The following is a 27,254-nucleotide window of genomic DNA, read 5'->3' as shown; positions in this document are numbered from 1 at the left end:
TAGACAACCACAGGCAACAACAAAATTTGTCAGATGTTATTTGTGCCAACTGTTATTAGAATATTAAATGCTGTCATGTACTTTCGCAAGACATCTTTGCCATATAAACATGGTTGTGAAAATGTAGGAAATGTAGGAACTATGACCTCATTAGTTTCAATCATTTCATCATTCCAGTATTTGTAACTAAGAAACTGCTTTACAAATTTTGCAGTGTGACATGGGGCATTATCTTGCATTAAAACTGCGGGCTGATTGGGATATGCTTGCAGGGAAGAAATCATGCGTTTGCCAAAGGAGGTTCTGGTAGATATTTGCATTCACCCTGCTTTGGAGTTATATAAGTGTCCCAGCTCCTGCTGCTGAAAACATGCCCTAAACCATGACACTTCCTCTGCCACCTTTCACTGACTTCTTTTGGCTTCAGACTTTATCCAGTTGGGTTAATGACTCTCATCACTAAAGTGAACTTTAGACCAGTCCCCCCTGTCCACACATCCATCCATCCATCTATTTATCTATCTATCTTGGGACACCCCTCCAAATCATTGAATTCAGGGGTAGTTTTTCAGGGGTTGGGCTTGGCCCCATAGTTCCAGTGAAAGGAACTCTTAATGCTTCAGCATACCAAGACATTTTGGACAATTTCCTGCTCCCAACTTTGTGGGAACAGTTTGGTTCTTGAATACCTGAATTCAATGATCTATCTATCTATCTATCTATCTATCATGATCTTATATGGGAAGTGCATGTGTGTATATATGATTTAGGGTTTTTTTTTAATTTACAGGTATGTATTTTAGTGTTGCTTATCCTGTATAGTAAAACCAAAGCCACATCTACTTTGTGGACAATATAAGAAACTAACTAAACTAACTGAAGGATTCTCCCGTGTGTAAAACAGGATTTTTATACTGTACCTCTCTACTCTGGCACTAGGTGGCAATGTTTCCACATGCAAGTCTCACACAAACCAGAGAACCATATGGTGAAGTTCAGTGAAGACTTACTGTAGCATGAAAAAGCCATGGATTTTTCTTCCCATTGGCTTAAAACATTAAGTGCATGCAAGATATTGCCCATTTCATAAAACGCTTCCAGCAATTATGAATTCCAGCTGTCCGTGCTTTGAAGGGTTCTGCTAACTTGCTCATTACTTTAGTAGCTGTCTCCTTCCACCCGCTTTCCTGTCACATGTTCACCATGGCTCAGTGCTCCATGACAGCTTGGGAAGTTGCTTCATTTTACTTTAATTCCATCGACTGTTCTTTTCTCATGTAATTTTTTCCTCTATCAATTTATTTAATACCAATTCCACCAACAGATTCTTCAGACAGGCGTCTCTAGTGTGAGAACTCTCTAAAGCTCTTGGTTGGCTTGGTCGATATTCCTTCCTCCACTACGCCATGGGAATTAAACACCAGAGGAGCTCCAGGCAGGATGCATTCAACAGTGCACCTTGGCTAATTAGGCAGCACTAATAGCTGATGTTGATATGGCATGTGCCTTGCTGTTCAGGGAACACACATGCAGCTGTTTAATCCTCCCAGAGAGAAGGAGAGAAAGAGAAAGCTGGGAGTGTAAAGCTTTTTACACATCCTTTAAAAATAAAAAAGTGTAAGAGAAAGATTTACCCATTTACATTTCAGTTCTATAATGCAATTGCACTGGACCATTGCAGAAGGAAAATGAAACTCTGATTCTGAATCTCGTACCTTCAGACTTACATAATGATCTTTTTCTGAATTATATAATAAAATAGGTTGTGGCTTCAACACGATGCGTGTATTCCCTTACAACAAGGGCAATAAAAACTGGAGATTTGTCATCTGAGTTGTTTCCATGAGTATTAATATCCCTTTAAATGACATGGGGAAAAAAAAACCCCAAAAGTAAACCCTGACCTCATGAAACAGACTGCCCAAAAGAACTACTATGAAACACAGTCACTATTTCAATCCAAGAAGGAAGCACAAGCTTTTAATGGAAACAAAAGGAGAACGATAACAGTAACATTCCAGAGCTTTTCTATTAACAGCACGGTTACAGTTTCCTTTATAAATACTGCAGGACATCTGTTATAGCCATGAACAACATCTTTGAATACAAAATGTCAAGATCTGCTAGCTTCATGCCATAACTGTCATGGAGGGATTTAAAATGCTAACGCTCATGATCAAAATGCTGAAAATGATTTACTTTCATTCCGGTTCTGTTTTTACTAGAGATGTTTACTTAACACTTCCAGTACCACTTCATCTGACATGTTCCTGACGGCGTGTTTTTACAAGGCTTGGAATACGGCCAGCTACGAGGTCAGACGCATCCCCATAACTATCTCAGTCAAGCAGCGTCTTGCAAATCAAGCCACAGTTTCTATGGTGATGGAAAAGTTGCATTCTCGTCATCTACATGATGGAAACTCGTTATCCAACGAGCAGCGAAGGGAGATATAGTATGTGGCACATTGTTATAATGCATCAGTTTGTGAATGGCAGAGTACTATGAAGTTCAGAAGAAGCAGAAAAAAACATTCACATTGGGTTTCACGATATTCCGTAGAGGTGTCCTAAACTGCACCATTAACAACCAACAGGGCATAGAATACAAAACATCACAAATCAAATCAAAATATCAAGAGCAACTCGGTCACAATATTTATCTAAGAATTGCCATGATACATGCAACAGTAAGCAAAGTGTTCAACACAAACATGAGCAAATCATTGCTTTTTATAAAAGAGCCATCGCTAATAAAAGTAACACATGCTGATGAATATCCATGAACAAAATACCAGAAACCTGTCAAGCAGAGGTCTATTGAATGTGCACAAAATGCTGCCATATAAAAAAAAAATCAATTATTTATAAAACTGTAACAAATAAAAACAGCAAATACCTTAAAATAAAAACACAGTTAAAATAAGATTATTCATTGCAAGCTGTAGAAACAACTGGGATTATACAAAAAAAACGTTGCATTTCCAGTCCGAATTTATAAACGTGCACTTTCGAACATATCAGATGAAATAAATGACATAATAATAATAAAAAACATGTTATATCCAAAAATTAAAAGTAAGGCTTGTTGAGATCATTTAGAACTTCTGTTGGGATTTATCCTCAACTCTTTCTTCATTCGAAGGGGGTGTATACTTATGCAAGGCATGGTATATAATGAACCAAGCTGAGATTTCAGACACTGCATGTCTCACTGACTGAAAATAATGCTAAAGTCACATTTGTACATCCAATACCAATAACCCAACTGCATTTCAAGAGTGTCTATAGCATCAATTTTGTGTCTCACGGTCTTTAATCAGCTCTGTACCTGCCTGCACCTGTCAACTCTCAGGCTCTCAGTCTTGCAATACTACATAATGTGTGAAGGTTTACTGTCCTGGGCTTTGCTATAAGAAATCCAGATGCCATTTTGGGTTACATTTCATTCCTTTTGCCCAGGATGAGTCTCAGTTTTGGTAACCCCCCAGCACACTATGCGACATTTACGTACAAGAACCATAGACGTTTTTAATTACGACAACAAAACTCTTTTTCACACGAGAAACAGCTTGAGGCAGATTGGTGAAGGGAGTTTATTGTTTATTAACCTTCAGCTTCACTTTATCCAAGAACTTAGAATAGAATAGAAAATAATGAATGGGCTTAATATTTGCAGTAGGATTTGTGATTGAGAGCTGTCGAATTAGGTTTGACAGGTTGGGATTTAATCTTAAGCTTAAACAGCAATTCAAGCTTGCTTAGTCACATTTTCTAATTGATCTGCTGTCATATTTGTATACTTACATGGAACTAATGCTTTGTGATTTGTATATAATCTTGTCAGTGCTGGTTCCAGGTGATGTGAAATTAAAAAGTAGTATCAGAATCTGATTATTATTATGCTATTAGAGTTGGTTTTAATAGGTTTAAAAAGTATCAATAGCAGAATTGCTTGCTCAAGACAAATCGTTGGTTCATGCTCATTTCTGTCTCGCTATATATATATATATATATATATATATTTACGTTTAGTCTGCATCCCACTGCTTTGCCCAGGTTTCTAGCAGTTAATCAGCATGCATGGACATTTGCATTTATATCACCTGTCTGTATCAAAGCAAATCATGTTTGATTTTTTTCAGGATAGCATTGCTTTGTGAGTGAATCTAAACGTTGCTATTGTGATGGGGACACGAAAGCGGTTTTCGGCAGCGGCTAACGCGGCATCTAGATTTCATTCACCTATTGCTGCCGGGAGTGTGTCTGAGATCTGAACTCGCCACGGCCATCAGTAGAAAAATCACCGAATATAACAACTCTTTGTAAATCACCCACAACACACCCACCAGCTCTGGATGCAGTTTAACAGATTACACACACATAATCAGCCTCTTTATTTAAAATGTTAAATGTTAAATCTGGCCCGTGGTTTCAGGGCCAGTCATGCATTGCTCATCAAAATGACCACAATCCCAAACAGTGCTGCTCTTCTATAAACATCCCACATTATGAACTGCTGTTTTTAATACACACATACACAATATACATAACACTATATTCCCAGTCCATAACAAGTGGTAGTCTAAATGACCGGTAACAGGACTGATCTAAGTGCTTACTGGCCTCCATTTAGCATTCACATTTCAAAAGTGGTCCCTAATGCCACTGACAAATTAGTAAATGTGATGAGTACAACAGCCACATTCTTACGCTTACACAAACACTTACCATGTTCACTTTGGACTCTTTTAGAGTGAACACTGTTAAGAGTGCACTGTGGTTGTTCGGCTCAGAACTGACTGGCGCTGCTCGGGTCACACTGGAGGAGGCGGACGATCGAGGGGTCGCTCCGGGCTCCTTTAATAAACTCCTCCAGTGAAATCTTTCCTATGAAAGCACAACAGGACACAAGCTTTAACAATAGTTAAGCCTGTTAAATAATCACTTTGAAATTATGGCACCGTACAAGGCTACAATTTGCAAATGAGGCATAATTCATCACTGTTTTATTATCCGAGTTTATTTGCTGATTGCTCTCAGCTGCTCCAGTTTAGTGATTTTGTATGGTGGTTCTCTGGTGCATTAAAATAATGCCATCAAACCTGGCCGTAATAATCCAGTCCTGTCCTCATCCATGAACATTATATCTTGAAATAAATCACAATGAGCTGTGCTGTTATAGAAAAACAATCAGCTTCATGTTGAAATGGTCACTATATTTGATTTGTTACCATTTATATTTGAACCTTCAGCCTCAACAGCGTGAGATTCATTTTAAAATATTTATGAAAAGTTACAGCACCAGAGTACATTAACAATTAGGCCACAGACGTACGCTTAATACTTTATAAAACCAGTAATGAACTAATGAACAGATTCTGTCTGAGGTCAGGTGGAGGGCAGGACAGTGAGAAGAATGAAGTACACGATTTTTTCTCTCTCTTTACCATCTTTATTGGTGTCCATCTGTCTGAAAATCTTATCGGTTCTCTTCTCTGGAGTGGACTCGTCCTCTGGCATCTTCATTACGGATGAAACCATCTTATAGATTGCCTAAAGGAAAAAGTAAACATGTTAACCTAATAAAATGAATAAAAGTATATGCATTACTATTAATTACAATTTAGTAACTGTCTTTAAAATGTACCCAAGTGCTCATAATTCTGTAACACTGATTGTTGGCAGGAAGTTAGAAAATCTTTCCAGATGATATACTAACTAATTAGTGCAAAAGTCTTGTAATGTATACCTCACTCATGATCTCAATAACTCAAAACCAGTCATGGTATTTTAAAAATCTTTTACATCATTCATGTCTTTCATTCCATTTGACTTTATTTACATCATTATATCTAATGAATATCTGGAGACTGGCTCTTTACTATTCACGACTCCTGTGAGCATACTTTCAAATTCTCTTTCTACAGGATTATTATTTATATAATATTAATTGTCTGGCTCTTAGATGTGACCCAGAGGAAAAGCGTCATAAAACAGTGAAAAGAAATGCACAAATGCAGCATAATATATGAATCACCACATAATAAGATAAAGTCTCTTCGATGGCAGGAGCTCAGTGATCTCTAATCTGAAGGATGTTAAATAAAGCATATGAGCAGTAAGGGTTTTTTCCCCCCAGAGAATATAGTATGAATGCATAATATCATGAATGGTAAGTATTTTATTTTTTACTTACGTCACTGATTATTTTGAGAGAATGTTCTATTTGACAATATTATGATTGTTATTATGTTATTTACATTAAACTGTATAAACAGTATTCTGCAAAAGTCTTTGCACAATGATGTTAACAAATTATGTATATCAAAAATGGCTTCAAAAACAAATGATATAATAAAATCCTTTATAAACAGCAGGAAACGTAACTAAACCAAATGATACTTGGCATGACAAGCCTTTGTTTTTAAAACTGCATCAGCAGTTTCAGGTACAATATATGCAATTTGCTTACTTACTGACCTAACAGTGTAATCATATAATAAACATTTAAGACAAATTTTTTTATTTAGTATTTGGTGCCCAGGATTTTCCACAGTGAGAGGAAACTAAACTAAATAAACTAAACTTTATTTAGACAAAATTATTGGTCAAGGTATTTTTGAAAAGTTATTTAATTCAAGTATTTCCTTAGATGTTATAGATCAGTGTCTTAAATTTTATAAGCATTATTATAAAGTTTCACCTGGCATTATGGACAAAATTAGTTAACCTCATAAACCTCATCACTGGAAGATACTTTATTAGTTATTTAATGAGATTGTTAATAATTAATGACTTTCTGTAAGGTGAGGTATGGTTCTCCATAAAGTAGAACTATATAAAAGCAAGCATTTGATCTGACAAATCAAGTTCTATCTGTGTCTGCTCCCATATTCAAAATGGACTTTATTGCTGTCTGAGAATTTAGAAAATTCACAAATGTTAAAATGCTCTTAATATGTAAACTCTGTAGAGCTGTAAATGTAAAGTTTTAGAGTTTTGCTAGCTGGAACATAAAAACTTTGATTCAAAATCTCTTATCTCCAGCTGAACTTTAAGACAAAGGTCACGATTTGTCCACAAAGACAAGATCAATTATAAATTCAGATAAATTGAAATGAATGTTATTTCTGAATCATCTTAAAGTTTCAGCAGGTCTGCTCTTACCTGTACAATTTCCAGCATCTCTGCTCGGCTGATGTAGCCATTGCCGTCCAGGTCATACATACTAAAGGCCCACTTCAGCTTCTGCTCCAGCTTCCCTCGTGACGTCACACTCAGCGCGATGATGAACTCTCTGAAGTCGATAGTCCCATCACCGTTAGTGTCGAACGTTCGGAAGACGTGTTCTGCAAATTTGGAGGCGTCTCCGTACGGGAAAAAATTGGCGTAGATTTTTTTGAACTCGTCCACAGTGAGGTGACCCGTGGGACAGTCCTTCAGGAAGCCCTTATACCACTCCTGTAGCTCATGCTCACTGAACTCGGTGTTCTCGCGCAGATCGTTGAGCACCTCCGGCCGCAGCTTGCTGTTCTGTTTCCCCATGACTCCCAAATAAACGAATGCCTCTCGGGCCTTTCTCTCTTCTACTGTCTCTCTCTCTCTCTTCACAGTGGTCTACTGTGTTCAGGCTTCTCCTCTCTGTCTTCTTCCTCTTATCTCCTCACACCCCACACTCTGTCCAGTGACCAGTGAGCAGAGAGACAGTCAGAGTCAGCTTATCATGTGGAATAAGAAGATAAAGTCTAGGTAGCTGGTACAAAAAGACATTTCTTTCTTACTACAGGTGACTGAATCTTCTATTCATTTTTAAGATGTGCTACATTTAACACTGCAGATAAATTAAAATGCTAAATGGTTTCAAAATTGTAGTTTAGTTAAAATAATAGCTAGGGCTACAGCAAATAGTTTTTCAGAATACATAATACTATGCTAATTCAGTATATTTTTCATTTTTATCTCCAATTTCCATATCTGATCATTAACATGCTGAAAACAAAGGATAGAGAAACAAAGTCCTAATGCATCCATTTAGAAACAGAGCAAATATTTCTTTTTTTCTTTTGTCATGTAATTATTATGCTCTCAACTCATTAGCTAAGCAGGCGTGATGGAAATTTGGAGATGGAAATTTTTCACTCATAAAATCAGTACACAACAATTTAAATTGCTTTATGTAAATTCAATTCTTTAAATAATTCATCAGCTAAAGCTTGAATGGAAATAATATTAATAATAATGTTTTGCATGTGTGTGGTATTTAAAAGCATTTATTGTCAGAGAGCACTGTAATAGATTAGATCCAATTCAATACATAATCCTTATTTTCATTTCAGATTCCTGTTTTTGTGCTGCATCTGACCTTTAAGTGTTTGCTATAGTGAAAAACAATGTAAAGGTTAGTATGAAAAAAAATACTCCCTGAGAGGTGACTAGCTGTGTTTAGCTAGGCTTAATGACGACTGCAGTCATGTTCCAAATTGCTATCCCCACTGTGATGAAATTATATGCATCCCACAGGCCTTGCTCTCATCGCTATCAAAAACATCCATTTCCTGCCTCATGTAACAAAGAGGACTTGGCTGGATTTAATGGATGCATGTGCAGAGGTTTATTGGATACACAGAGGTAGCTGGGTAACCAGAAAACAATAGTGAAAAACCCAGAGCAGGAATCAAAATGCAAAAAACAATCCATTACCCAAAACATGGGTAACTCAAAGGCCAAAGGTCAAAACCAAAAGGTCATAATCAACCAAATCAATACTTTTGTAATGCAGGGTTCTCCAACCATTTTTCCTCTGTGAGCTACTTTGACATTAAAGTGGCCAAGAGCTACTTGTGTTATAATATTAGTAAGATTTATTTTAATTTATTATTTATTCACTTTTTTTTTTTTTTTTTAAAAAAAGGTTATTGCCATCAGATTTTGTTCATTCACATAGAGTCTGTTATTTATCAGCAAACTGTTACTTACAACTCTAATGGCACATACCCTGATGGCTTCAGAAAGACTGAAAAAGATTCTTTTTGTAAAAAAAAGGAACATCTTTAATATTGAAGGCGATATTCATTTTGAAAACAGAGACCTGAAATTGCATTGGACTTTGTGATTAAATAATGGTATTTTTATGGCATTCATATGCACGGGCAATGGGAAATATTAAAGAGTACTTTACTATGAAACACCATCTGCACTAATAAGAAATGTCTACAGCTCAGTCGTCCTGTATCTTCGTGCAGCAGGATAGATTCCTTCAGCGGTTTTACTTTGGCAGCATCATTCCTAATGCTGTCAGGAGCTTCTGCTAAAAGGTTCTGCCATGTGTTTTCTGTATCCTTTATCCAAACTACTTTAATTTGTACTCATAGATTTAAGTTTATGCAATGCTTCCATGTACGGACTTGGTGCTAGCTGTGTGTGAAACTGCTTGTTGAACGGTTGTATTAAACTGTGTGATGCTCATGCACATGCAGAGGAGTACAATTTGTCAGATTTCAGGTACACGGCAGGGGTCTGTTGATTTAATTTGATTTGCTCAATTTTGTACATGAACCTTAGGAAGGCTACTCAGAAATGAAGTGTTAGAGACCCCTGTTGTAAAGCATGCTTAATACATTATAAATGTTAATCATGTCAATGATGATAGAGACCCTATCTGGCATGTGCTGGTGTTGCACTGTTTGCACCACTGTACGTCATTCATCCATCCATTCGTTCATTCGATCATTCGTTTGGTCATCCATCCATCCCTTCATCCACCCATTTGTTCATTTTCACTGACAGCTTCCTCCTGGTCTATCCTGGGAACACTGGGCGCAAAGCAAAAGAATTCACAACAGATGTCATGGCCATCAGTCACCAATCATGTCATTCACAACTAAAAGGCAAGCAAGCATAACCAATCCATCTGCTTGCATGATTTTGGACAGTGTGGGGAAACGGCAGAAGTCTGAGAAATCCCACATGGACACGGGAATTACATATACAGACAGTAACCTAAACTCTGAGTCAACCCAGGGAACCTGGAGCTGTGTGGCAGTAACACTAGCCTCTGCATGGCCTGACTTGTTTGTGATTCCAAAAACAATTGCAGAAAGCAGTTGTTCAAGGTCGAGGGCATTGCATCAGCACATAGAAGAGTAGTGGACAAAGCCTCTCGAATACCACAGTGCTGGATCATAGAATAAATCAAGCAACAAAAGACCTTATATCAGCATATTCCTTATGCTCCTACAACACTGATGGATCAATAGATTAAATTTAATTTGGCATCACTACTCACAGCCAATCCCTTACTGAAGAAAATAGTTTAACTAGGAGACAATATGGAAACTAAGGATATTATTTATGACATCAGCATGGTATTATGATATGGTATCACACTTTTAATGGACATAATATATCCTGAATATTTATATATAATATTTAAATATGCTGTATATTTATATATAAATTTTAAAATTTATCCCAAATGACTAAGCCAGGGGAGACTGTGGCAAGAAAAAACTCCCCACGACAAAATAAGAAAGAAACTTTGAGAGGAACCTGAATCAAAGTTGATCCCATCCTCATCTGAGTAACACCAGATAGCATCGACAAATCACTGTGGATTATATGGTCAAAAAGCTCAAGTGCAAAACCAGGAAATTCATTCTTGTTTTAATATCATCTCTATTTTGTTGAAGTTATCAACTGTTCACTGATGGAGACTTGAGTGATAATCTGTGGCAACTGCAGTCCAAAGTCATCTCCGTGGTTTCTAAGTGGTTTTATTCACAGTAATCTCATGTGTCTACAGACTGTCCATGCGGGGCCATTCTCAAAGCAGCGCGCGGCCTCCGAGTGATGAAAACCCCAACCAGGCATAAATATTTTACATATTTAACCATGATACATTTGCTCTTAGTTAACTGGTGTTATACTCTTGTCTTTGACATTATCCTGGTTTTACTGTGGGTCCTAGAACTGTTATGTTACTCTTATGACTTTGCTATCGGAAACTCTAAAGTTAAAAAGACATAGTTTGCTGTTTGTTTGATATATGAGAAAAGAAATTCTACTGTCAAATATACATAAAGCCTTACATTTGTTTATAAATAAAATGATTTCAATAATAATAAAAAAAAAAAAAAAAACACCACCACAAACAGCACTGTCCAAAAACATGCACTGTTGGACTGGCTATGTTAAATTAGTCCTAGTTGTGCATGAGTGTAGGCATGGTGCCCGACTGACATACCATCTGAAGTTAATTCTCCGGATTCGAGCCCAGAGTTCCTGGGATAGGCTCCAGCCATGTTTTTTTGCTTGTTAGTTTGTTTTTCCTTCTAACTGCAAGTCGGCATTAAGGTGATTCAGCCAGCTCTATAAAACATAGCAAACAGACTAGGAAAGTCTAGTACAGCTGAACTGGACAAAGTAGCCTAAGGCAAACACTGTCAGTCAAACACTGAAAAATTTCACCCATGACTTTCTGGCCATAAATAGAGCCATTGCCCAAGGAATGAAAAGAAAAAAATCAATATCTCTTCACACATGGGGGAAACTGAAGCTCAGACTGAAGTTCCAGTAAGTTGAAGGCCGTTAATACATCACAGGAGCATTAGCTAACCAGATCGTAGCAACAGTAATGGTTACATTTGGATGAACTAATTTATATAATGAGCTGTTTTAATAAACAGCATCTAATCTACTTATGGGAACTAGCCTTTTAATTATTCATCCTATTCATTTTTGCTGTCTTCAGGGTTGACACATACAGACTTATAGCTACTGAAAACACACATTTTGTTGATCGTGAAAGTCTTTAAAATGGTAAAGATTACACTTCTATGATATCCACTGAAACTCTTCAGTGATTTTAGCCTATCTCGGCTATCCAGTGAAAATTTAGACACATCTCTACATGCTCCATCATTTTGTTCCTTACATGTGGTAAAGTAAAGGTAAAGGAAAGTAATCAACAACGAGGTGGTGTGAAGAGAGTTCACGTCATTTTAAATAACTGCAGGTCCTAAAAATTACAGAAGATTAAATGAAATCTTCTGTCCAACCAGAATAGAGAATTCAGGATGATTAATAGAAATTAATATCACATATCAAAAGTCACTTTTGCTATAAAATAGATAGAGTAAGATCTCCATGACTACCAGCACAATGAGAAACATCAACTTCTTCAGGAGTACAGGGACTACAGTCATACACTGCATGTTAGTGACCACATATGTTTCAGTCTTTATACTGAACACAATAAATTCAAAGAATCATACAAGCTAAAACCCGATGGGAACAGACGCACACACATACACACGCACATGCACACACAGGTTGCAAAAGCAGATGCTGCATCAAAGTAATGTGCCAAGATCTGACGCACATTAGTCTGTCACCTAATAGTGAGAGAAATACCCACCAACTGCCACAGCCAAACCAAATACACCTCACGCACACGCAAAGCTTACATCAGTGACAGTAATCCCTCTCATTACTCCTCCAGCCACACTTTTACTGTTCATAAAGCTTCTGGATCCAGGACATACTGTGCCATGTTTACTGGTTTGCATCACCTGTTTTCATGCTGCACCCACCATAATAACCAACCAAACTCATGGTGAATGATGGATTATAAAATTCAGCGGACAAGATATTCTGGAAACTAACAGACCGGAGACTAGAGTATAAAAGTCTGCCAGAGATTAAGCCAAAGCTGCTCTGGTGCATACTGATCCCCCATCTGGCAAAATGAAGGGAGAAATAGTGAATATTGATCAGAGGATGAGATGCGTCCTGGGGAATGGAGTTAATTGCACAAAGCGCAGCTCCTTGCTGTCAAAAGCTCTTAGAGTTGATGACACTAATAGCGCTGGGGCTAACTCGGGGAGTACGAAACAAACCACATTTCATCCAGATCACTGTGCATGAAATGACATCCGAGTTACACATAAACCCTTTAGTCACAGATGGATTTATCGGAGATTAGAAATGTGGGAAAGTGATTACGTGATTCATCATTATTCTCTCTTGAACAATTCTGCATTAAAACATAACATATACCATTTACACATAGAAATAATGAAACATTTCAGTTTAGTTTAATTCACTTTATTTAAGCCTACTGGCAATAACGGTGATTCTGATTGTTTAATAAAAACTTTTTTTGCTTTAAATTATTTTATTATTATTATTGTTATTTTTTAAAGTGACTTATTCTGACAGCTGTATTTGAAATACATTATTTTTCATGATGGCTAAAATTACTTACATGGCAATTGGTCAATAGGGAAACAAATCATAATGTAGGGTTATAGGAAGAAAAAATGAAGATGCACTTTATGATGCACTTTTATGACTGCATCATCATACCCTAAATCGAAATCTGATCAAATCATGAGCTCCCTTAAGCTTCACGGCAATCTGTTTTAATGTATGTCAGCTAAGAAAACGTTCATGCTTTTCTTGCTGACCCTGATCCTGTCACAAAGCCAATGATAAAAGAAACAAATAAAAACGTTAGTCTTTGTCTTGTTTAGTCTTTATAAACTTATTGAATGTCGCTGTTCTCACACTGATTCATAAAGGGACAATGGTGAAGAACAACAGGATGTGGGAAAAATTGCCCACCCCAAATATCCTGTGGGTTTATGGGTAACAATAGACTATACTTCTTCCGGCTGTTGACTTTACTTAAATCACTGACTCCTTCAGGGAAGGAAGGAGTTATTGAGGAGAGATCACAATACCTCAAAGAGGATGTCGACAGAAATATTCACATAAACACAATCTCAGAATCGAGGTGAAAGTAAATCATTATTAATTAAGCGAGTTTACAGTAGTGCAGCAGTAGTCATGTACAGCGCTATGCCTTTACACGAGTTTCATAAGCAGCTTCTTAGCTAATGCTTGAGTTAATAAATCTGAGTGTGAAGTTTTTCCTGCTTTTCTTTTCCAAAGTCCACTTTCTTCAGCTCTAAATATACAGTTATTAAATGCTACTACGGCAGAACACACTAGGCTCTTGAGACTGCAGATAGACCTTCCACTCCCACAAGTCTGACAGTGTGAAAAGATTCTGTGTTTCAGTGGAGGTGTGGGAAGTGCTTGCCGGTTTGGGAATACTTAAACCAATGAAAAATTCTAGACTTTTGTACACAGATCCCAGAAACACAGCACAGCCGAATTCTATGCTGTATGTACATACAGGAAGAGAATAATAAGTTATAGAGCGAGAAAACAGACTAGAATGTTATACAGGAATGCTTTCAAAGACTTCCTGGAAGTGGAATAATTATGGAAATATGACAAAGTGCAGTCTATATATACACTCAGATAAAAAAAACGGATTTGAAATTAGCAATTATAATTATTTTTTATATAATTTTTAGATATTTATTATTATTTTATTTTTATTTGGAGCTGATTATCAACTACCAGTCTGACTAACTACAATCCCAGTCGTAGATACATTTTCTACTTTCTTCAAGTGTGTCATTAATTATCACATATGAATTTTAGCCAAGATGATAAGTTTGAAGTGTGATCTAAAAAATAAGCCTTCCAAATTTCAAAACACGATTCTGTCTAATCTCAATCTACTGCCCCTGTAGTGTACGTGTTATTACCACAAAAAAGTATTTCCCCAACTTTCCCTGTAATGAGAAAAGAATGAACTTGTACTAAAAAAATACCTGCTTATAAACCGGGATATCGCATTTGAAACATTTTTAATTAATTCTTTAAGATATTTTGTAAAATAATCTGTAAGTCTGTACAATGCATTCCTTTTCAGATGGGACTACTTATCGCGAGGAAAGAATTTGTGCTGACGCATTACTAACCACAAACGTGCCAGAGTTCCCCCAACTCCGCAAATAAATATTTAGGAGCCGATAGTGCTAACAAGAAACTTCTAGCAGGCAGAGAGAAGAAAAATACTACAAAGCTCTAGCACACATCAGTGGATGAGAATGAATGGTGAGAAAATGGTGGAGAAATAAAATCATGTCACCAATGCTTAATAAAGTTAAGAAGAAGAAGAAGAAGAAGCAGCAGGTCCTCCATTTCTTTACCAAACAAAGAGTCAACAGTCCAGCCTTCATGATTTCTAGTGACTCAGTAGCTCCCAAAGTCACAGGTCACCTAAATAAAGTCAGTGCACAACAGTCATGTTCCAGGTCCTTTCTGTAGTAAAGTCTAAAATGAAAGCACTAAATCGTAGATGTTTGCACCACTCTGGATTCTTCTTACCGTTCTGCTCACCCCAATATTGGAATTTTGAATGAAACCTCCACCTGACCTTTGCCAAGATGTTCACTCATGTCTATCTCATCCTCATCTTATTTTATAATTTCTGGATTCCTGGAGGTTTTTGGTCTGTAATAGCTCTGTAGCATTTTCATTGTGGCAGTGAACTCCCTCCCACACACAGGCTGTTACACCACGCGAGAGGAACCCAAGCTGTCAGCTCCTCTCTCTTTCTCCCTTCTCAGCCTCTCACTCGTAACTCACCACGTGTGACCTTCACTGGAGAGACTCTGACTGTGTAGAGGTGTGTTTATTAAAAAAAAAAAAAAAGAAGAAGGAAAGGTGACTGCGGTGTGTGAAAAGAAACTTTTTTTCCTCTCCCTGGCAAGTTCGACACCTTAAAGTATTACAAAAGACTGAACGGAGCCCACGTATGTACGAACACTAGCCATTTTTTTTCCCCCTCACAACTCTCGCTGTTCAGAAATAGACTTGATTAAGCTGCAGAAACTGAGCTCCAGCCAAAAGTCAATTGCATTACAGGGTATTAAGTAATTGATTTACAGTAACATGACCTGAAATGCATCATTACCTTATTATATTCTAAAACAGAAGGAAATTACATGCAGCTTTCAATGAACTAACGGCGCTGTATTCAACTGAATAACAACCATTCATCAACACTGTTACAAGAACTGGATGCTACCAGCCATATGCTCACATCAAACAACAATAGCTTCACCCCCCCCTTACTCCCAGTCCCCTTTAGCAATTTCTTTCACACCATCTGCTCCCAGAGAAAAAGAGAGAGAGAGAGAGAGAGAGAGCTAGATAGAGAATAAAGCTACAACTCAGTCAAAGCTCTCATCACTAATGCATGTCCTCAGGTATTCACTCAACCAGGTCAACCCACAATGGAGTGAGAGTAACCTGACCAGGCCTCAGGACTACACCGCATGGTGGATACGAACAACACACACACACACACAGTAGAACATAATGCAGGCTACAAACTCCAAGCACAGGTATTAAAACACTAAAATCATTATTCAGGTGTTTATTATGACAGATACCAACATAATATGTGCAAGACTTGTGCTTAGGGATGAAAATAAACTAATATGTGGATGCAGAAGGATATAAAGTTCAAATGACAAAAGATGTGACCATCCCTGCTACATATTGACCACACCCATCGTCAACAGGTAAATAAAATCATTCACATACAAAAAATTGGCAGCTGTAGGCTCATACTGAATTCATAAGATGCCACGTAAGTCAGTTTGTGAGTCAGTAAGTCAGTTTGTGAAATTTCCACAAATGCTGGATCTATGAAACTTTAAGTTACATAATTGTGAAATGGAAGCTTCTAGAAGCTAGAACAGCTCTCCCACAAAGTGATAGACCACGCAAACTCACCAAGTGGGCTGCCGAGTACTGAAGCGTGTAAAAATCGCCTACCTCTCTTTAAACACTCGCTACAGAGCTCTACACTGCCTCTGAAAGCAACATCAGCACAAGAACTGTGCATCAGTAGTGCTTCATGGCTGAGCAGCTAGACACAAGATTAAGATCACAGTGTGCACTGGACTGGCGTAAAGCATGCAGCTACTGTACTGGAAACGTGTTCTTGATGAATGATGAATCATGCTTTAATATCTGATAGAAGGTCTGACAGAGGAGTCTGGTATGTGAGGATAACAATACCTTCTGAAAAGTCAAGAGTAAAGTTTGGATCTTTTCCTGTTCTGTGCTCCTGTGCACAATGCAAAGTTCATAAGGACATGGTTCATAAAGCTCCAGTTGCCTGTAAAGAGCCCTGACCTCAGCCCCACTGAACATTTAGCATGGAATGTCACTTGCCAGCCAGTCCTTCTCATTCAATATCAGTGAATTCAGCACCATATTAATTCCCACGGTTTTGGAAGGGGATGTCCAGAAAGTTTGTACATGTATACACATACTTATGACCAGAGTGTATGTTTTTTATCAACAGCCAGTATGACACAACTAAGTCTTAACCTACAAAAATCAGGTACTTCAGAATTGCAGATTAATCCCATTTTAAACCAGAATGTGTGACTTTTTCATTTTACATTAACTTCTATGTTTCTTCGTTTACTGCTTTAGTATATAGAGCATAGCGCAAATTAAGGGAACACTTAATCATCACAGTATAACCCCAAGTCATCTAATTTGGATTCTGGTTTTGTGTATTGTTTGGGTCCTTGTCACTACTTGTAGCATGATTCAGAACCTGCAGCCCAATCAAGTTGCACACGTTGTTCCAGGCACAAGGAAGCCATACACACTACTGTTTTACATTATGAGTTGCCATGATGAAATTCATGCAAGTTGGAACAGGCTTTCAATTCTTTACTTTAATTTTCACTGTGATTTTGAATCCAGCCCTCATTGGAATCATGATTTTGGTTTCCATTGTCACATAATTTTGTTCTCAATTAATTTTATATATATATATATATATATATATTTTATATATATATATATATATATATATATATATATATATATATATATATATATATATATATATATATATATATTACACACACATACACACACACACACACACACAGGTAAAGAGGTTCAACTTTAAATATTTCATTTATTGAGATCCAATATGTGATTTAAGTGTTTCCTTAATTTTTTTGATTATATATTATATATAAACAACATTTATACAGAATATAATCCAATTCCGATTTTCAAACTTCCCATCCACAAAATATCAAAAGCTGTTGTAGGCTATTAATCTATGGTTGTGCATTTCCTTGTATAGTATCAGATGTAACACAGATTTAAAGGCTGTTTTTTTATTATGCATGAACCCTGGAGTTTAATAAGGACAAACAGGGACAACTTGCAGAAATCATTTTGAACAAGGTAAACAGCTAGAACCTGAAGGTTAACCTCAAGGGATCATGTACACCCCTGAATCTATTCTAGATTTCCATCTATTCACATCGATGTGGCAGGTGGCAAAAGCTCTGTCATTGTTAGCCTGAATTGATTATGCAAGCAACCAAGGCTTTGAGCAAAAGCTCATCAGGATTTCAGGATTTTGAGGCAAACCACAGTGTGCAAGACTGGACAATAGAAATCATTAACGATAACCACCAACTAACTCATCATGACCAAGACTGCAAAATACTGGGTTCCAGACAAATACACGTATGTGCTTTAAATCTCTTCTTCTATCTCCATTTTCAAACTCCTATTTAAAGTATTGCAATTAAGAAGTTCAAGACCTTTCTGCAATATTTTATGTAAATAGTCTTAACCAAACCATTAGCTGATCTTGACCTGCATATTTGATTAGAACACAGCTTATCTCATGTAATTACTGTTGACTAGACCAGATATTTCATGAATATTGTGATCCTCATTTCAGTACAATTCAATCTCTAAAAGTATTCCCCTTCCCTGTGTAAAATATGTAAATTAATAACTATAATGAGGTTCATTCATTTGCTCATTCACAAAACAACAGTCATGCAAACAGCCTGACACATGGAGCTCCTCGTAAGCTGATCAACACCTCAGAAAAGAAAAAAATCCACCCACCATTTCCAGCACTGCCTAAAAAAAAAAATATCAGCCATGTCTGATCCCTGTTTCCTGCCAGAGCAGCATGGAGAAGCTCCCTTTCTATAAATGACTGCACAGAAACCCTGACAGAGGAAGAGTGATGCCTTGTCTAAGCATGGAAGATTTCCTGTGTGAGGTGTGAAAGTCTGGTTTGTGTGTGCATATGCACGCAAAATATATAGCTTCCTATACTCCTTGGATAGTAATTATTCAATCAACTTCTAAATAAAGTCCAATTTAAGAACTTCATTTTGTTATTTATTATGCCTTAAATTTTCTTCATTATCTTTCCAGTCTCTGTGTTATTCAAATAAACCAAAAGTTATATATAGATATCCATATTAGGCATGTAATGCAATACCATCAGTGGTTTAGTTCTAACTGTTTAGTGCTCCAAATATCAGTTTTCTGCATTTGGATCTAAAACCGAAGTAGGCATGGCATTAATTGACTAGTACTACTAACCCCATGACTATGTCCATGGGAACACCACTGGAAAACACTGGGGGGAAAAAAACAAGATGTAGTAATGCCAGTTCTGTCAGCATAGTGTGTGATCCTGGCTCTGAGAGTTCCTCAACCTCAGCAAAATTTTCATATTTTAAGACAATGTCCTCCAGTCTGTATGTTTTGTGTCTGTGTAGACTGTATGTTTTTTCCTAAAATGCATCTGGATTTCTACAATAATTTCTTGCACACTTAATTTGGCCAATATACCAGTACACTCAAATGAAACAAAAACTTTGCACTTGCTTGTCAGAGAATAGTGTGTTTCTGACTAAATGTCATTTCTCCCACTCACAGCACAGGCCTGACGCTCTCCTTGTCCAGAAGTTTACTGTAGTCCTCCGCTGCAGAAGTGCAGGCTGCTTAATCATTAACAAACACACACACACACACACACACACACAGCTTCCTGTCTGCAAAATTTCCCCAAGCATGATGTGAGCATTTTTTGTGACATTAACATCAAGGACGTTGTTTTAAATGCTAACTGACATCAACCCAAACTCCATATTGCATCTTAGTACTAAGCAAACAAACCATCATTAACAACAATAAACCCACAAACCAATCATCATCACTATCATCATCATTCAACAGTAACTTAACAGTAGCCAGATCTGACTTTAGATTGTTCCTCTATACTTAGAAATCAAGCAGAGTTTCACAGTCACAATATCAGGAAAAGGGAGTTTAATTGCTTTAATGAGCCACATGAAAACAGGTGATGAAACAGATGGTTATAGAAGATTGTTAAAAAAATTACATACTTGAAACCACTGCCCATGCTCTAGGCAACACGGCAGTACTTTGCTACACTATTATTATTAGAACACTGTTGTATTTGGTGCTTATAACTACACTGATCAGTTAAAACATTATGAGCAGTGAGAGGTGAAGTGAATAACACTGATGATCTCCTCATCATGGTACCTGTTAGTGGGTGGGATATATTAGGCAGCAAGTGAACATTTTGTCCTCAAAGTTGATGTGTTAGAAGCATGAAAAATGGGCAAGCGTAAGGATTTGAGCGAGTTTGACAAGGGCCAAATTGTGATGGCTAGACGACTGGATCAGAGCATCTCCAAAACTGCAGCTCTTGTGGGGTGTTCCCGGTCTGCAGGGGTCAGTTTCTATCAAAAGGGGTCCAAGGAAGGAACAGTGGTGAACCGGCGACAGGGTCATGGGCGGCCAAGTCTCACTGTGATCCGATCAGATGAGCTACTGTTGCTCAAATTGCTGAAGTGGAAGACCAACCCAATGTTGGTCATAATGTTATGCCTAGTTGGTTGGTTTACTTTGGTGTTACTGTGTGGATTTTAGGAACTATGGCAATTAAACTCAGAACACTCATAGTCCCAGGCAATTCAGAGTCATTCCATTTACCCCTATGTTTTTGGTGGTGGAAGAAAACCAGAGAACATGGAACAAATCTACATGGACATTGGGAGAACATCTGCACAGGTACTATCCTAATATCAGGATCAAACTGCAGACCTGGACCTGTGAGGCAGCAACATTAACCACTGTGTTACTGAACGGTATTAGATGCACTGCCATGTTTATGCTTTGAACATTGAGCATGTGGGATCCTGTATATAAACTAGTCAAAAAGCAACTTGCCATCATGACCTTTAAACAGAAGCTTGTAGCAAGATGAAGGTTATAAGAAAATTTGGTTCAGCACCAAATCAGCATCAGTTAATGGTCATCATGCTCAGTTCTTAGTTCTGATATTGGTGTTGCCTTTAAAGCAAAGTGAGTTTGGTAGACTACTGAGTAAATATGTGTTTATGGTGCTCAATGACAAACTAATTCAGTACAGTACTAATTCAAGAAAATTCTAGTTCACTTAGTATTATAACGCTCTATATTAAGTGAATAATGAACATCAGACAGACCCTTAAAATCTTACGATCACATCTTCTTATAAAAATTTGTTTCTGCAGATAATAAATGATAATAGAATACTTTCACAAGTCCTAACACCAATTAAGGTTAATGTGTCTGAGAAAATCTGACTGTTTTGGGGTTTTTTAATGTCTCATGCCATATGGAGTTTTCATAGACACTTTTTGATCCCAATAAACCAAAGGGTGAATTTATTTCTGCTACAGTATTACAGTATTTACTTTCACACCTCCTATTGAACTATTTGTGACGTCCAGTGAGCGTCTTTCACTACTGTGACCTATTCTGCTTTGCCTGTCTGATAGAAGAGCTCACTGATCTTGTTAGCCAACTTGATTCACCCCATGACAACCTGCTGAGGCTTGACATGTGCAGTAATAATTTAAAAAGTAAATAAAGCTTTTCGAGCATGTGAAAGAATATAGAATTATTGGAGGATAATAGTGCTAACAATATGTTTGTTGAATATTCTTTTAACAGGATTTCCTTCTCTTTTGAGGGTATGAAGCAGCCAGATATGAAGCATAAACCTGTTACCATCATCAAGTTTATGAATTTCCAATAACACAATGTTTTATTCCTCTTATATCACAGGAATTACAATTTTGAATTCACTAAAGAATAACACATGATACTTTTTATATATTACATTTAATATGGAAAGCCTGAAGAAAATCCACAAAACATTTTGTTTAATTTTGTAGAACAACATGGTTACTGCCAATTTAACTCTACCCAATTTCACAGAAAACAAGAATTCTGTAAAAGTAACATGCACTGGCGTCTTCGACAGTAATGAGGGCTGGTATTCTCAGCTGGCATGGTCTGAATGTTTTCAGATAAGAGAACTTTTTCCCAAAGTTAATTAACCAACCGCATATGCCTCATTTGGCAGTATGCTAATGATTTCTATTGGTTTGATGTAGGACCAATGCTACTGGGATGAAAAATCTGCCCTATTGTGTTGGGATTTCATGCTTTAGAATTTCAGCTCCAGACATGAGGTGTGACTGCATGACCATCAGCACCTCATGAAAGCTCTCAAGCCTTAAAAGGCTTTTGCACATCTGTTCATTCACAGATATTGTTCCCTCTCTCTCTCTCTCGCCCAACCCTCCACCCTCCCTCTCGCTCTCTCTTTAGCGATCTGAGCATCTTGCCTACCCACCACCCCCCAATTCCATCCCTTCACATATACATGTGAGATGGAACTCAACTAACATTCAACTTGCCACTGTCAGAAAATGCAGGAGAATCAATGAAAATGTGTTAGGAGGCAAACCATGTCACTTTTAATTTTTATCATTTTAAAATGCAGTCATTTTTCATGACAGCCAAGGTGATTTCACCAATTTTACTGTAGCATTTCTTTCTCTTTCAAACCCTCCTCCATCTGCTCACTTCCTCATGCTAATCCTTTACAGCTGCTCTAACTTGCACATATACTGACGTATTTAATTCCAGGTTACAGGAACATAATGCCTTTCTGAAATATTAGACAGCTATGACTGACAAGGAAAAGCACATATTCATACATAGGCACTCCTACTGGAAATTGTGTCCTAGTGTTCTATATCTAAAATGGGTCTGAAGTCATAATGGTTCCTTTTTCATTAGATGGCACCTTCATTTCTAACATGTACCACCATAAAAAGCAAAAAAAGGTACTATAAGCTATTATATAAACCATTCCTCCCACTTTTACCAACTGTAAGATAGAGCAAAAAATGTACAAAATGTATTTTATAAAATAAAATAAAATAAAATAAAATAAAATAAAATAAAATAAAATATATGCCTGTATCAAAAATCTATGACCTGCTGAAAAACATTCCTCCATTTACAGCAACCCTCCTCAGCTCAAGTTCCCATTAAATGATCTCATCAATTCATGATTTTGATCATTAAAATAGAAAGAAGGCTTTTCAGGTCACCTTTTGTCATTACACTCTTGTAAGGTTAACTCCAGAATTATTGGCATGCTCCATGAAAATGAAGACAATGTAAAACGAATATGATGGAAAATACGCAAGATTCTAAAAATCATACAAAAATGCTGTATGGTTTTATTTTAGACGTTTTAAAATTAAGTTCACATTTCTAAAAAGGTTCATATTGTGATTATAGTCAGGTCACAATTACATTACAATTATATTCCCAAGAATAATTTAGGCACTCAGGTGTTTTTACTGATAAATAAGCAGAAGGCCTAGAGTTTTCCCCTCGAATGTTGCATTTCCATTTAGAATCTGTTGCTCAAAATGTCCCAAGTCCCATGAACCGTCACTGCCAGGGAAGCAAGCAATCATTAGGCTGGAAAATCTAAACAAATCAATCACAAAGATATAGATTAGATAATGTCAAATCAGGAAGATCACAACTGTAGTTCGTGACAGGAGAATTATTTCCCTGGTGGAAAAAAACACTATCACAACAACTGGCCAGATCAAGAACACCCTACAGGAGATAGGCATGTTTGTGTGTTAAAGCCAAAATTCAAGAGAATACTTCTCCAGAATAAATAGAAAGGGTCTACCACAAAATGTTAACCACTCATGACCTCATCATAGCACAGAGACAGCACTGGTTAAAGTGGTCAATGACCTGTTACTGGCTTCTGATCAGGGTTGTGTCTCCTTACTGGAGCTACTGGATCTTAGTGCAGCTTAGAGTGTTTGGTGTACTGGGATGTTTGGATGCTGTCGCCTTACCACCCTCGCAAGTCACTCAGGTTTGCTGACTGTGAAGTGGTTGGACGCTTTATGTCCCGGGAAGCCTTCATGTCTGTCACCTTCTGGCTCTCCCTTTTAGTTATGCTGTCATAGCTAGTCTTGCCGGAGTCCCTGCCTGCACTTAATCTACGGTGTCTTTAAACATCACAAGTTCAGAATCATACTTAATATCTTTCTCTTTCTCTCTCCGTCTTTCTCTGTCGAGCTATACACCCCACTCCTGAGCTCCCAGTGTTTGCCAGTTTCCACTGTGACCATTGCCCTACCCCTGGTCGGAGTCTCATCGCTTGGTGGTGCCCACTGATGTTGTGGATGGATCTGTGTGGACCAGGAGACAGCCATGGACAGAGCCACTTGGGGACTTTCACACCGTCACAGATCTGCAGCTTGTGACAGCAAAGAATTAGTGTCTATAATGACCTTAGAAACTACACTGACCTAATAGTTCCTCATGGGCCATTGATTGCTGTTGTAGAAAGGAGATTAATCAGCTACAGTTATGCTATTTACTGTCCAGTGTCACCCAAATGAGGATGGGTTCCCTTCTGAGCCTGGGTCCTCTCAAGGTTTCTTCCTCATACCATCCCAGAGAGTTTTTCCTTGCCACCATCGCCACTGCTCATTAGGGACAAAATAGGGATAAAATAGTTTAATAATTAAATTTAATAACTTATTCTTATTTCTAGTTATTTAGTTTTTTTTTTTTCATTTCCCCCTCCCCCTTCTCTGTTTTTCTTTTTCTCTCTTTTATAAAGCTGCTTTGAGACAATGTTCATTGTAAAAAGCACTATACAAAATGAATTGAATTGAATTGAACTGATAACACTCAAAAACAGAAAGACCAGATCAGAGTTTGCAAGAAAAGAACAGATGAGAATGAACACGGGAAGGAACTACTCATATCACTTCATCTTATGTCATGGGCATGCATGGTTGCCTGTAGAACTGGTATCCTTGTATTTATTCATGGGCTGACTGCTGACAAAGGGTTAATTCTGCAATGGTTTATATTATATGTTTAAATTCAGTCAAATGCTTCAAACCCCAGATCAGACAGACAATGTCCTTAAAAGCAACCCACTACTTTTTTAAGGCAAAGATGTGGAATGTTCTGCAATGGCCAAGTCGGTCACCTGACCTGAATCCAATTGAGCATACAGAAAAGTGAAGGCAAAATGCCCCCAGAACAAGCTGGAGCTGAAGATTTCTGCAGTAAAACCCTGGAAGAACATCCCCAGGGAAGAAACCCAGCATCTGGTCATGTCTATTGGGTTCCAGATTTCATGCAGTCATCGAGTGTAAATAATCTGCAACCAAGTATTAAGAATGACAGTTTAATTTCTGATTGTTAATTTGTCATAATGATAACGTGGTTGCCCTTCTGTCATTGCAGGGCATTTACAACAAGCGTTGCAGGGACAAAGAGGGGAAAGCAATCAAGGACTCCAGTCACCCACATCACAGAGGCTGTTCCCCTTGCTGAATCCCGTCACAACATGAGAGAAAATGGAGTGCTTCAGCAGAAGCTACTATCCACGAAGCATCTGTCTCACCGATAAGGATGAAACTTGGGTACAGACTAACTTGTGCACAATGCACATGTTGCATATTACCCTGGAAAATGTACTTAAACATCCATACACACATCTGCATCTACATAACACTTGTCTTGTCACACTGCCATCATCTCTTGTGATCTTTCTGTTGCACTGTCTGCTCTTGCCCCCTTTCTCCCTCATGCCTCCCTGTACACTATTACCACTACTCAACATAGACTCTCGCACTCCAATCTAGTTGCATATTCTAGCAACCACTACACATGCAGAGTTCTGTATATTGTACGGTCTACTTATACCACACTGTATATAGATCCTGTTTAACCTTTGTTTGCTTGATGATGTTCTTGTAACGTATGTAAGCACAACTCTACTAAGCATTTCACTGCAACTGATTAGAAAATTATCAGACTTCACGACAATTATTGTGTCAAATTCTTACGAATGTATACTAGTGAAGCCCGGTTGGAGGAATGGGAGTTAGTAAACACTGGTCTTGTAGATAGATTACAAAATATATATATAAACTAATACATACACTACCTTAATCATACAGTGATGAAGCCTGTGCAAAAACATGATGCAAAAATGAATCCAGTCAAATGGTCAATCCAGATATAAACACCGTATACTGTAATACTGCTGAGTAGAAAGGAACCAATACACTACCAAAACTAAAATGTAGGAAGCGACTTATTTATTTCATTTACGTTATCTAATAATGTATTTATAGTTGCATTATATTTGACTTTATCTTATCGTTTTCCCTGGAAGGAGAGATGCCTTTGACCCATGCCACACGTGCATGCCAAATTTCATTAAATACTTTCCCAGTGTGTTTCTAAAGCAAGAAATACACATCCACAACTTACTTGATTCATCTTAATTAAGTGTGTTTCCTTTGCTGTCACAGTTGTATTTGGTCTTTCGCTGACCACACTAAAGGTTTTTAATAAGGACACCATAGTAGAATAACACACACACACACACACACACACACACACACACGAGGTTCAATTAAAAATCGACCAAGAGAGAAGGATTTATCAGTGAGAATCAGGAGGACTAGAATAAGCCTGGGAACATGAAGCTTGACAAACTGGAAAGATTTTGTCTTCTAAATAAATACTGGCATTATGGAAAATGAAATAAACACTAAAGTGCATGTGTTTATATTGTTATAAGTGCTCTTTCAATTCATTTAAAAATGTACAAAAGTATCTAATATAACTACATTAATAGAAATAAACAGTTTCATTTGTTGGGTGGAGCTTAATATTTGAAGCATGGCATGCATGTGATTTAATGAAGAGTTAATACTTTCTTTACTAAATGTGCTGTAGGAAAGACTATCCTTTACTACTGAGCCCCAGAGAGACAGTTATTATCGTAGAAGTCGAGTAGCTACTCACCAGCTCCACTTTGGATGAACCTTGTCTGCTGAACAGACGCAACCCGACGGAAACAGTGAAAAAACCCCCCGTTACACACACAACTCTCCGTTACTACGTCAGGCGTGGGCACGTGCGCAAGTCCTATACGGAAAGTCCAACAAAGTGCAAAACCATAGAGGCGTAAAAAAAAAAAAACCAACAATCGACGGACAGGGCTGTGATGAGAGGTCCGAGAATGTCGCACCGCGCTTCACTGCTGCTGATTACGAGGAACTGCCTCCTGCAATGGACTCGCCAAGT

General features: G+C 37.6%; 1 protein-coding gene across 5 annotated transcripts; it reads right to left on the bottom strand.

Moving 5' to 3' along the window:
- Positions 1 to 1,958: 1,958 nt before the first annotated feature.
- LOC131359155 (hippocalcin-like protein 1) lies at positions 1,959 to 27,254 on the bottom strand. Of its 5 annotated transcripts, XM_058398801.1 has the most exons (5): positions 26,973 to 27,254; positions 26,433 to 26,499; positions 7,170 to 7,679; positions 5,450 to 5,555; positions 1,959 to 4,889 (listed from the first exon to the last, which is right to left on the bottom strand). In XM_058398801.1, the coding sequence occupies exons 3-5, from the start codon at positions 7,545 to 7,547 to the stop codon at positions 4,792 to 4,794; spliced, it is 582 nt and encodes a 193-aa protein (XP_058254784.1). In that variant the 5' UTR covers positions 7,548 to 7,679; positions 26,433 to 26,499; positions 26,973 to 27,254; the 3' UTR covers positions 1,959 to 4,791. The 5 variants fall into 5 exon arrangements, with proteins under 5 accessions (XP_058254784.1, XP_058254783.1, XP_058254782.1 ...); XM_058398800.1 differs by lacking the exon at positions 26,433 to 26,499 and having other exon boundaries at positions 7,170 to 7,755; XM_058398799.1 differs by lacking the exon at positions 26,433 to 26,499 and having other exon boundaries at positions 7,170 to 7,719.

This window comes from Hemibagrus wyckioides, linkage group LG09 (genome assembly GCF_019097595.1).
Source record: "Hemibagrus wyckioides isolate EC202008001 linkage group LG09, SWU_Hwy_1.0, whole genome shotgun sequence".
Lineage (NCBI taxonomy): Eukaryota > Metazoa > Chordata > Actinopteri > Siluriformes > Bagridae > Hemibagrus > Hemibagrus wyckioides.
This window is presented reverse-complemented; position numbering and strand designations above follow the sequence as displayed.

What these genes read in the sequence shown, in the direction of transcription:
- LOC131359155 (XM_058398801.1), bottom strand. Translation starts at nt 7,547, where the DNA reads ATGGGGAAACAGAACAGCAAGCTGCGGCCGGAGGTGCTCAACGATCTG. An exon ending in AGATGCTGGAAATTGTACAG is followed by an intron (nt 5,556 to 7,169) that starts GTAAGAGCAGAC and finishes TTTTTCCTTTAG; the next exon opens with GCAATCTATAAGATGGTTTC. An exon ending in GATGGACACCAATAAAGATG is followed by an intron (nt 4,890 to 5,449) that starts GTAAAGAGAGAG and finishes GTGCTTTCATAG; the next exon opens with GAAAGATTTCACTGGAGGAG.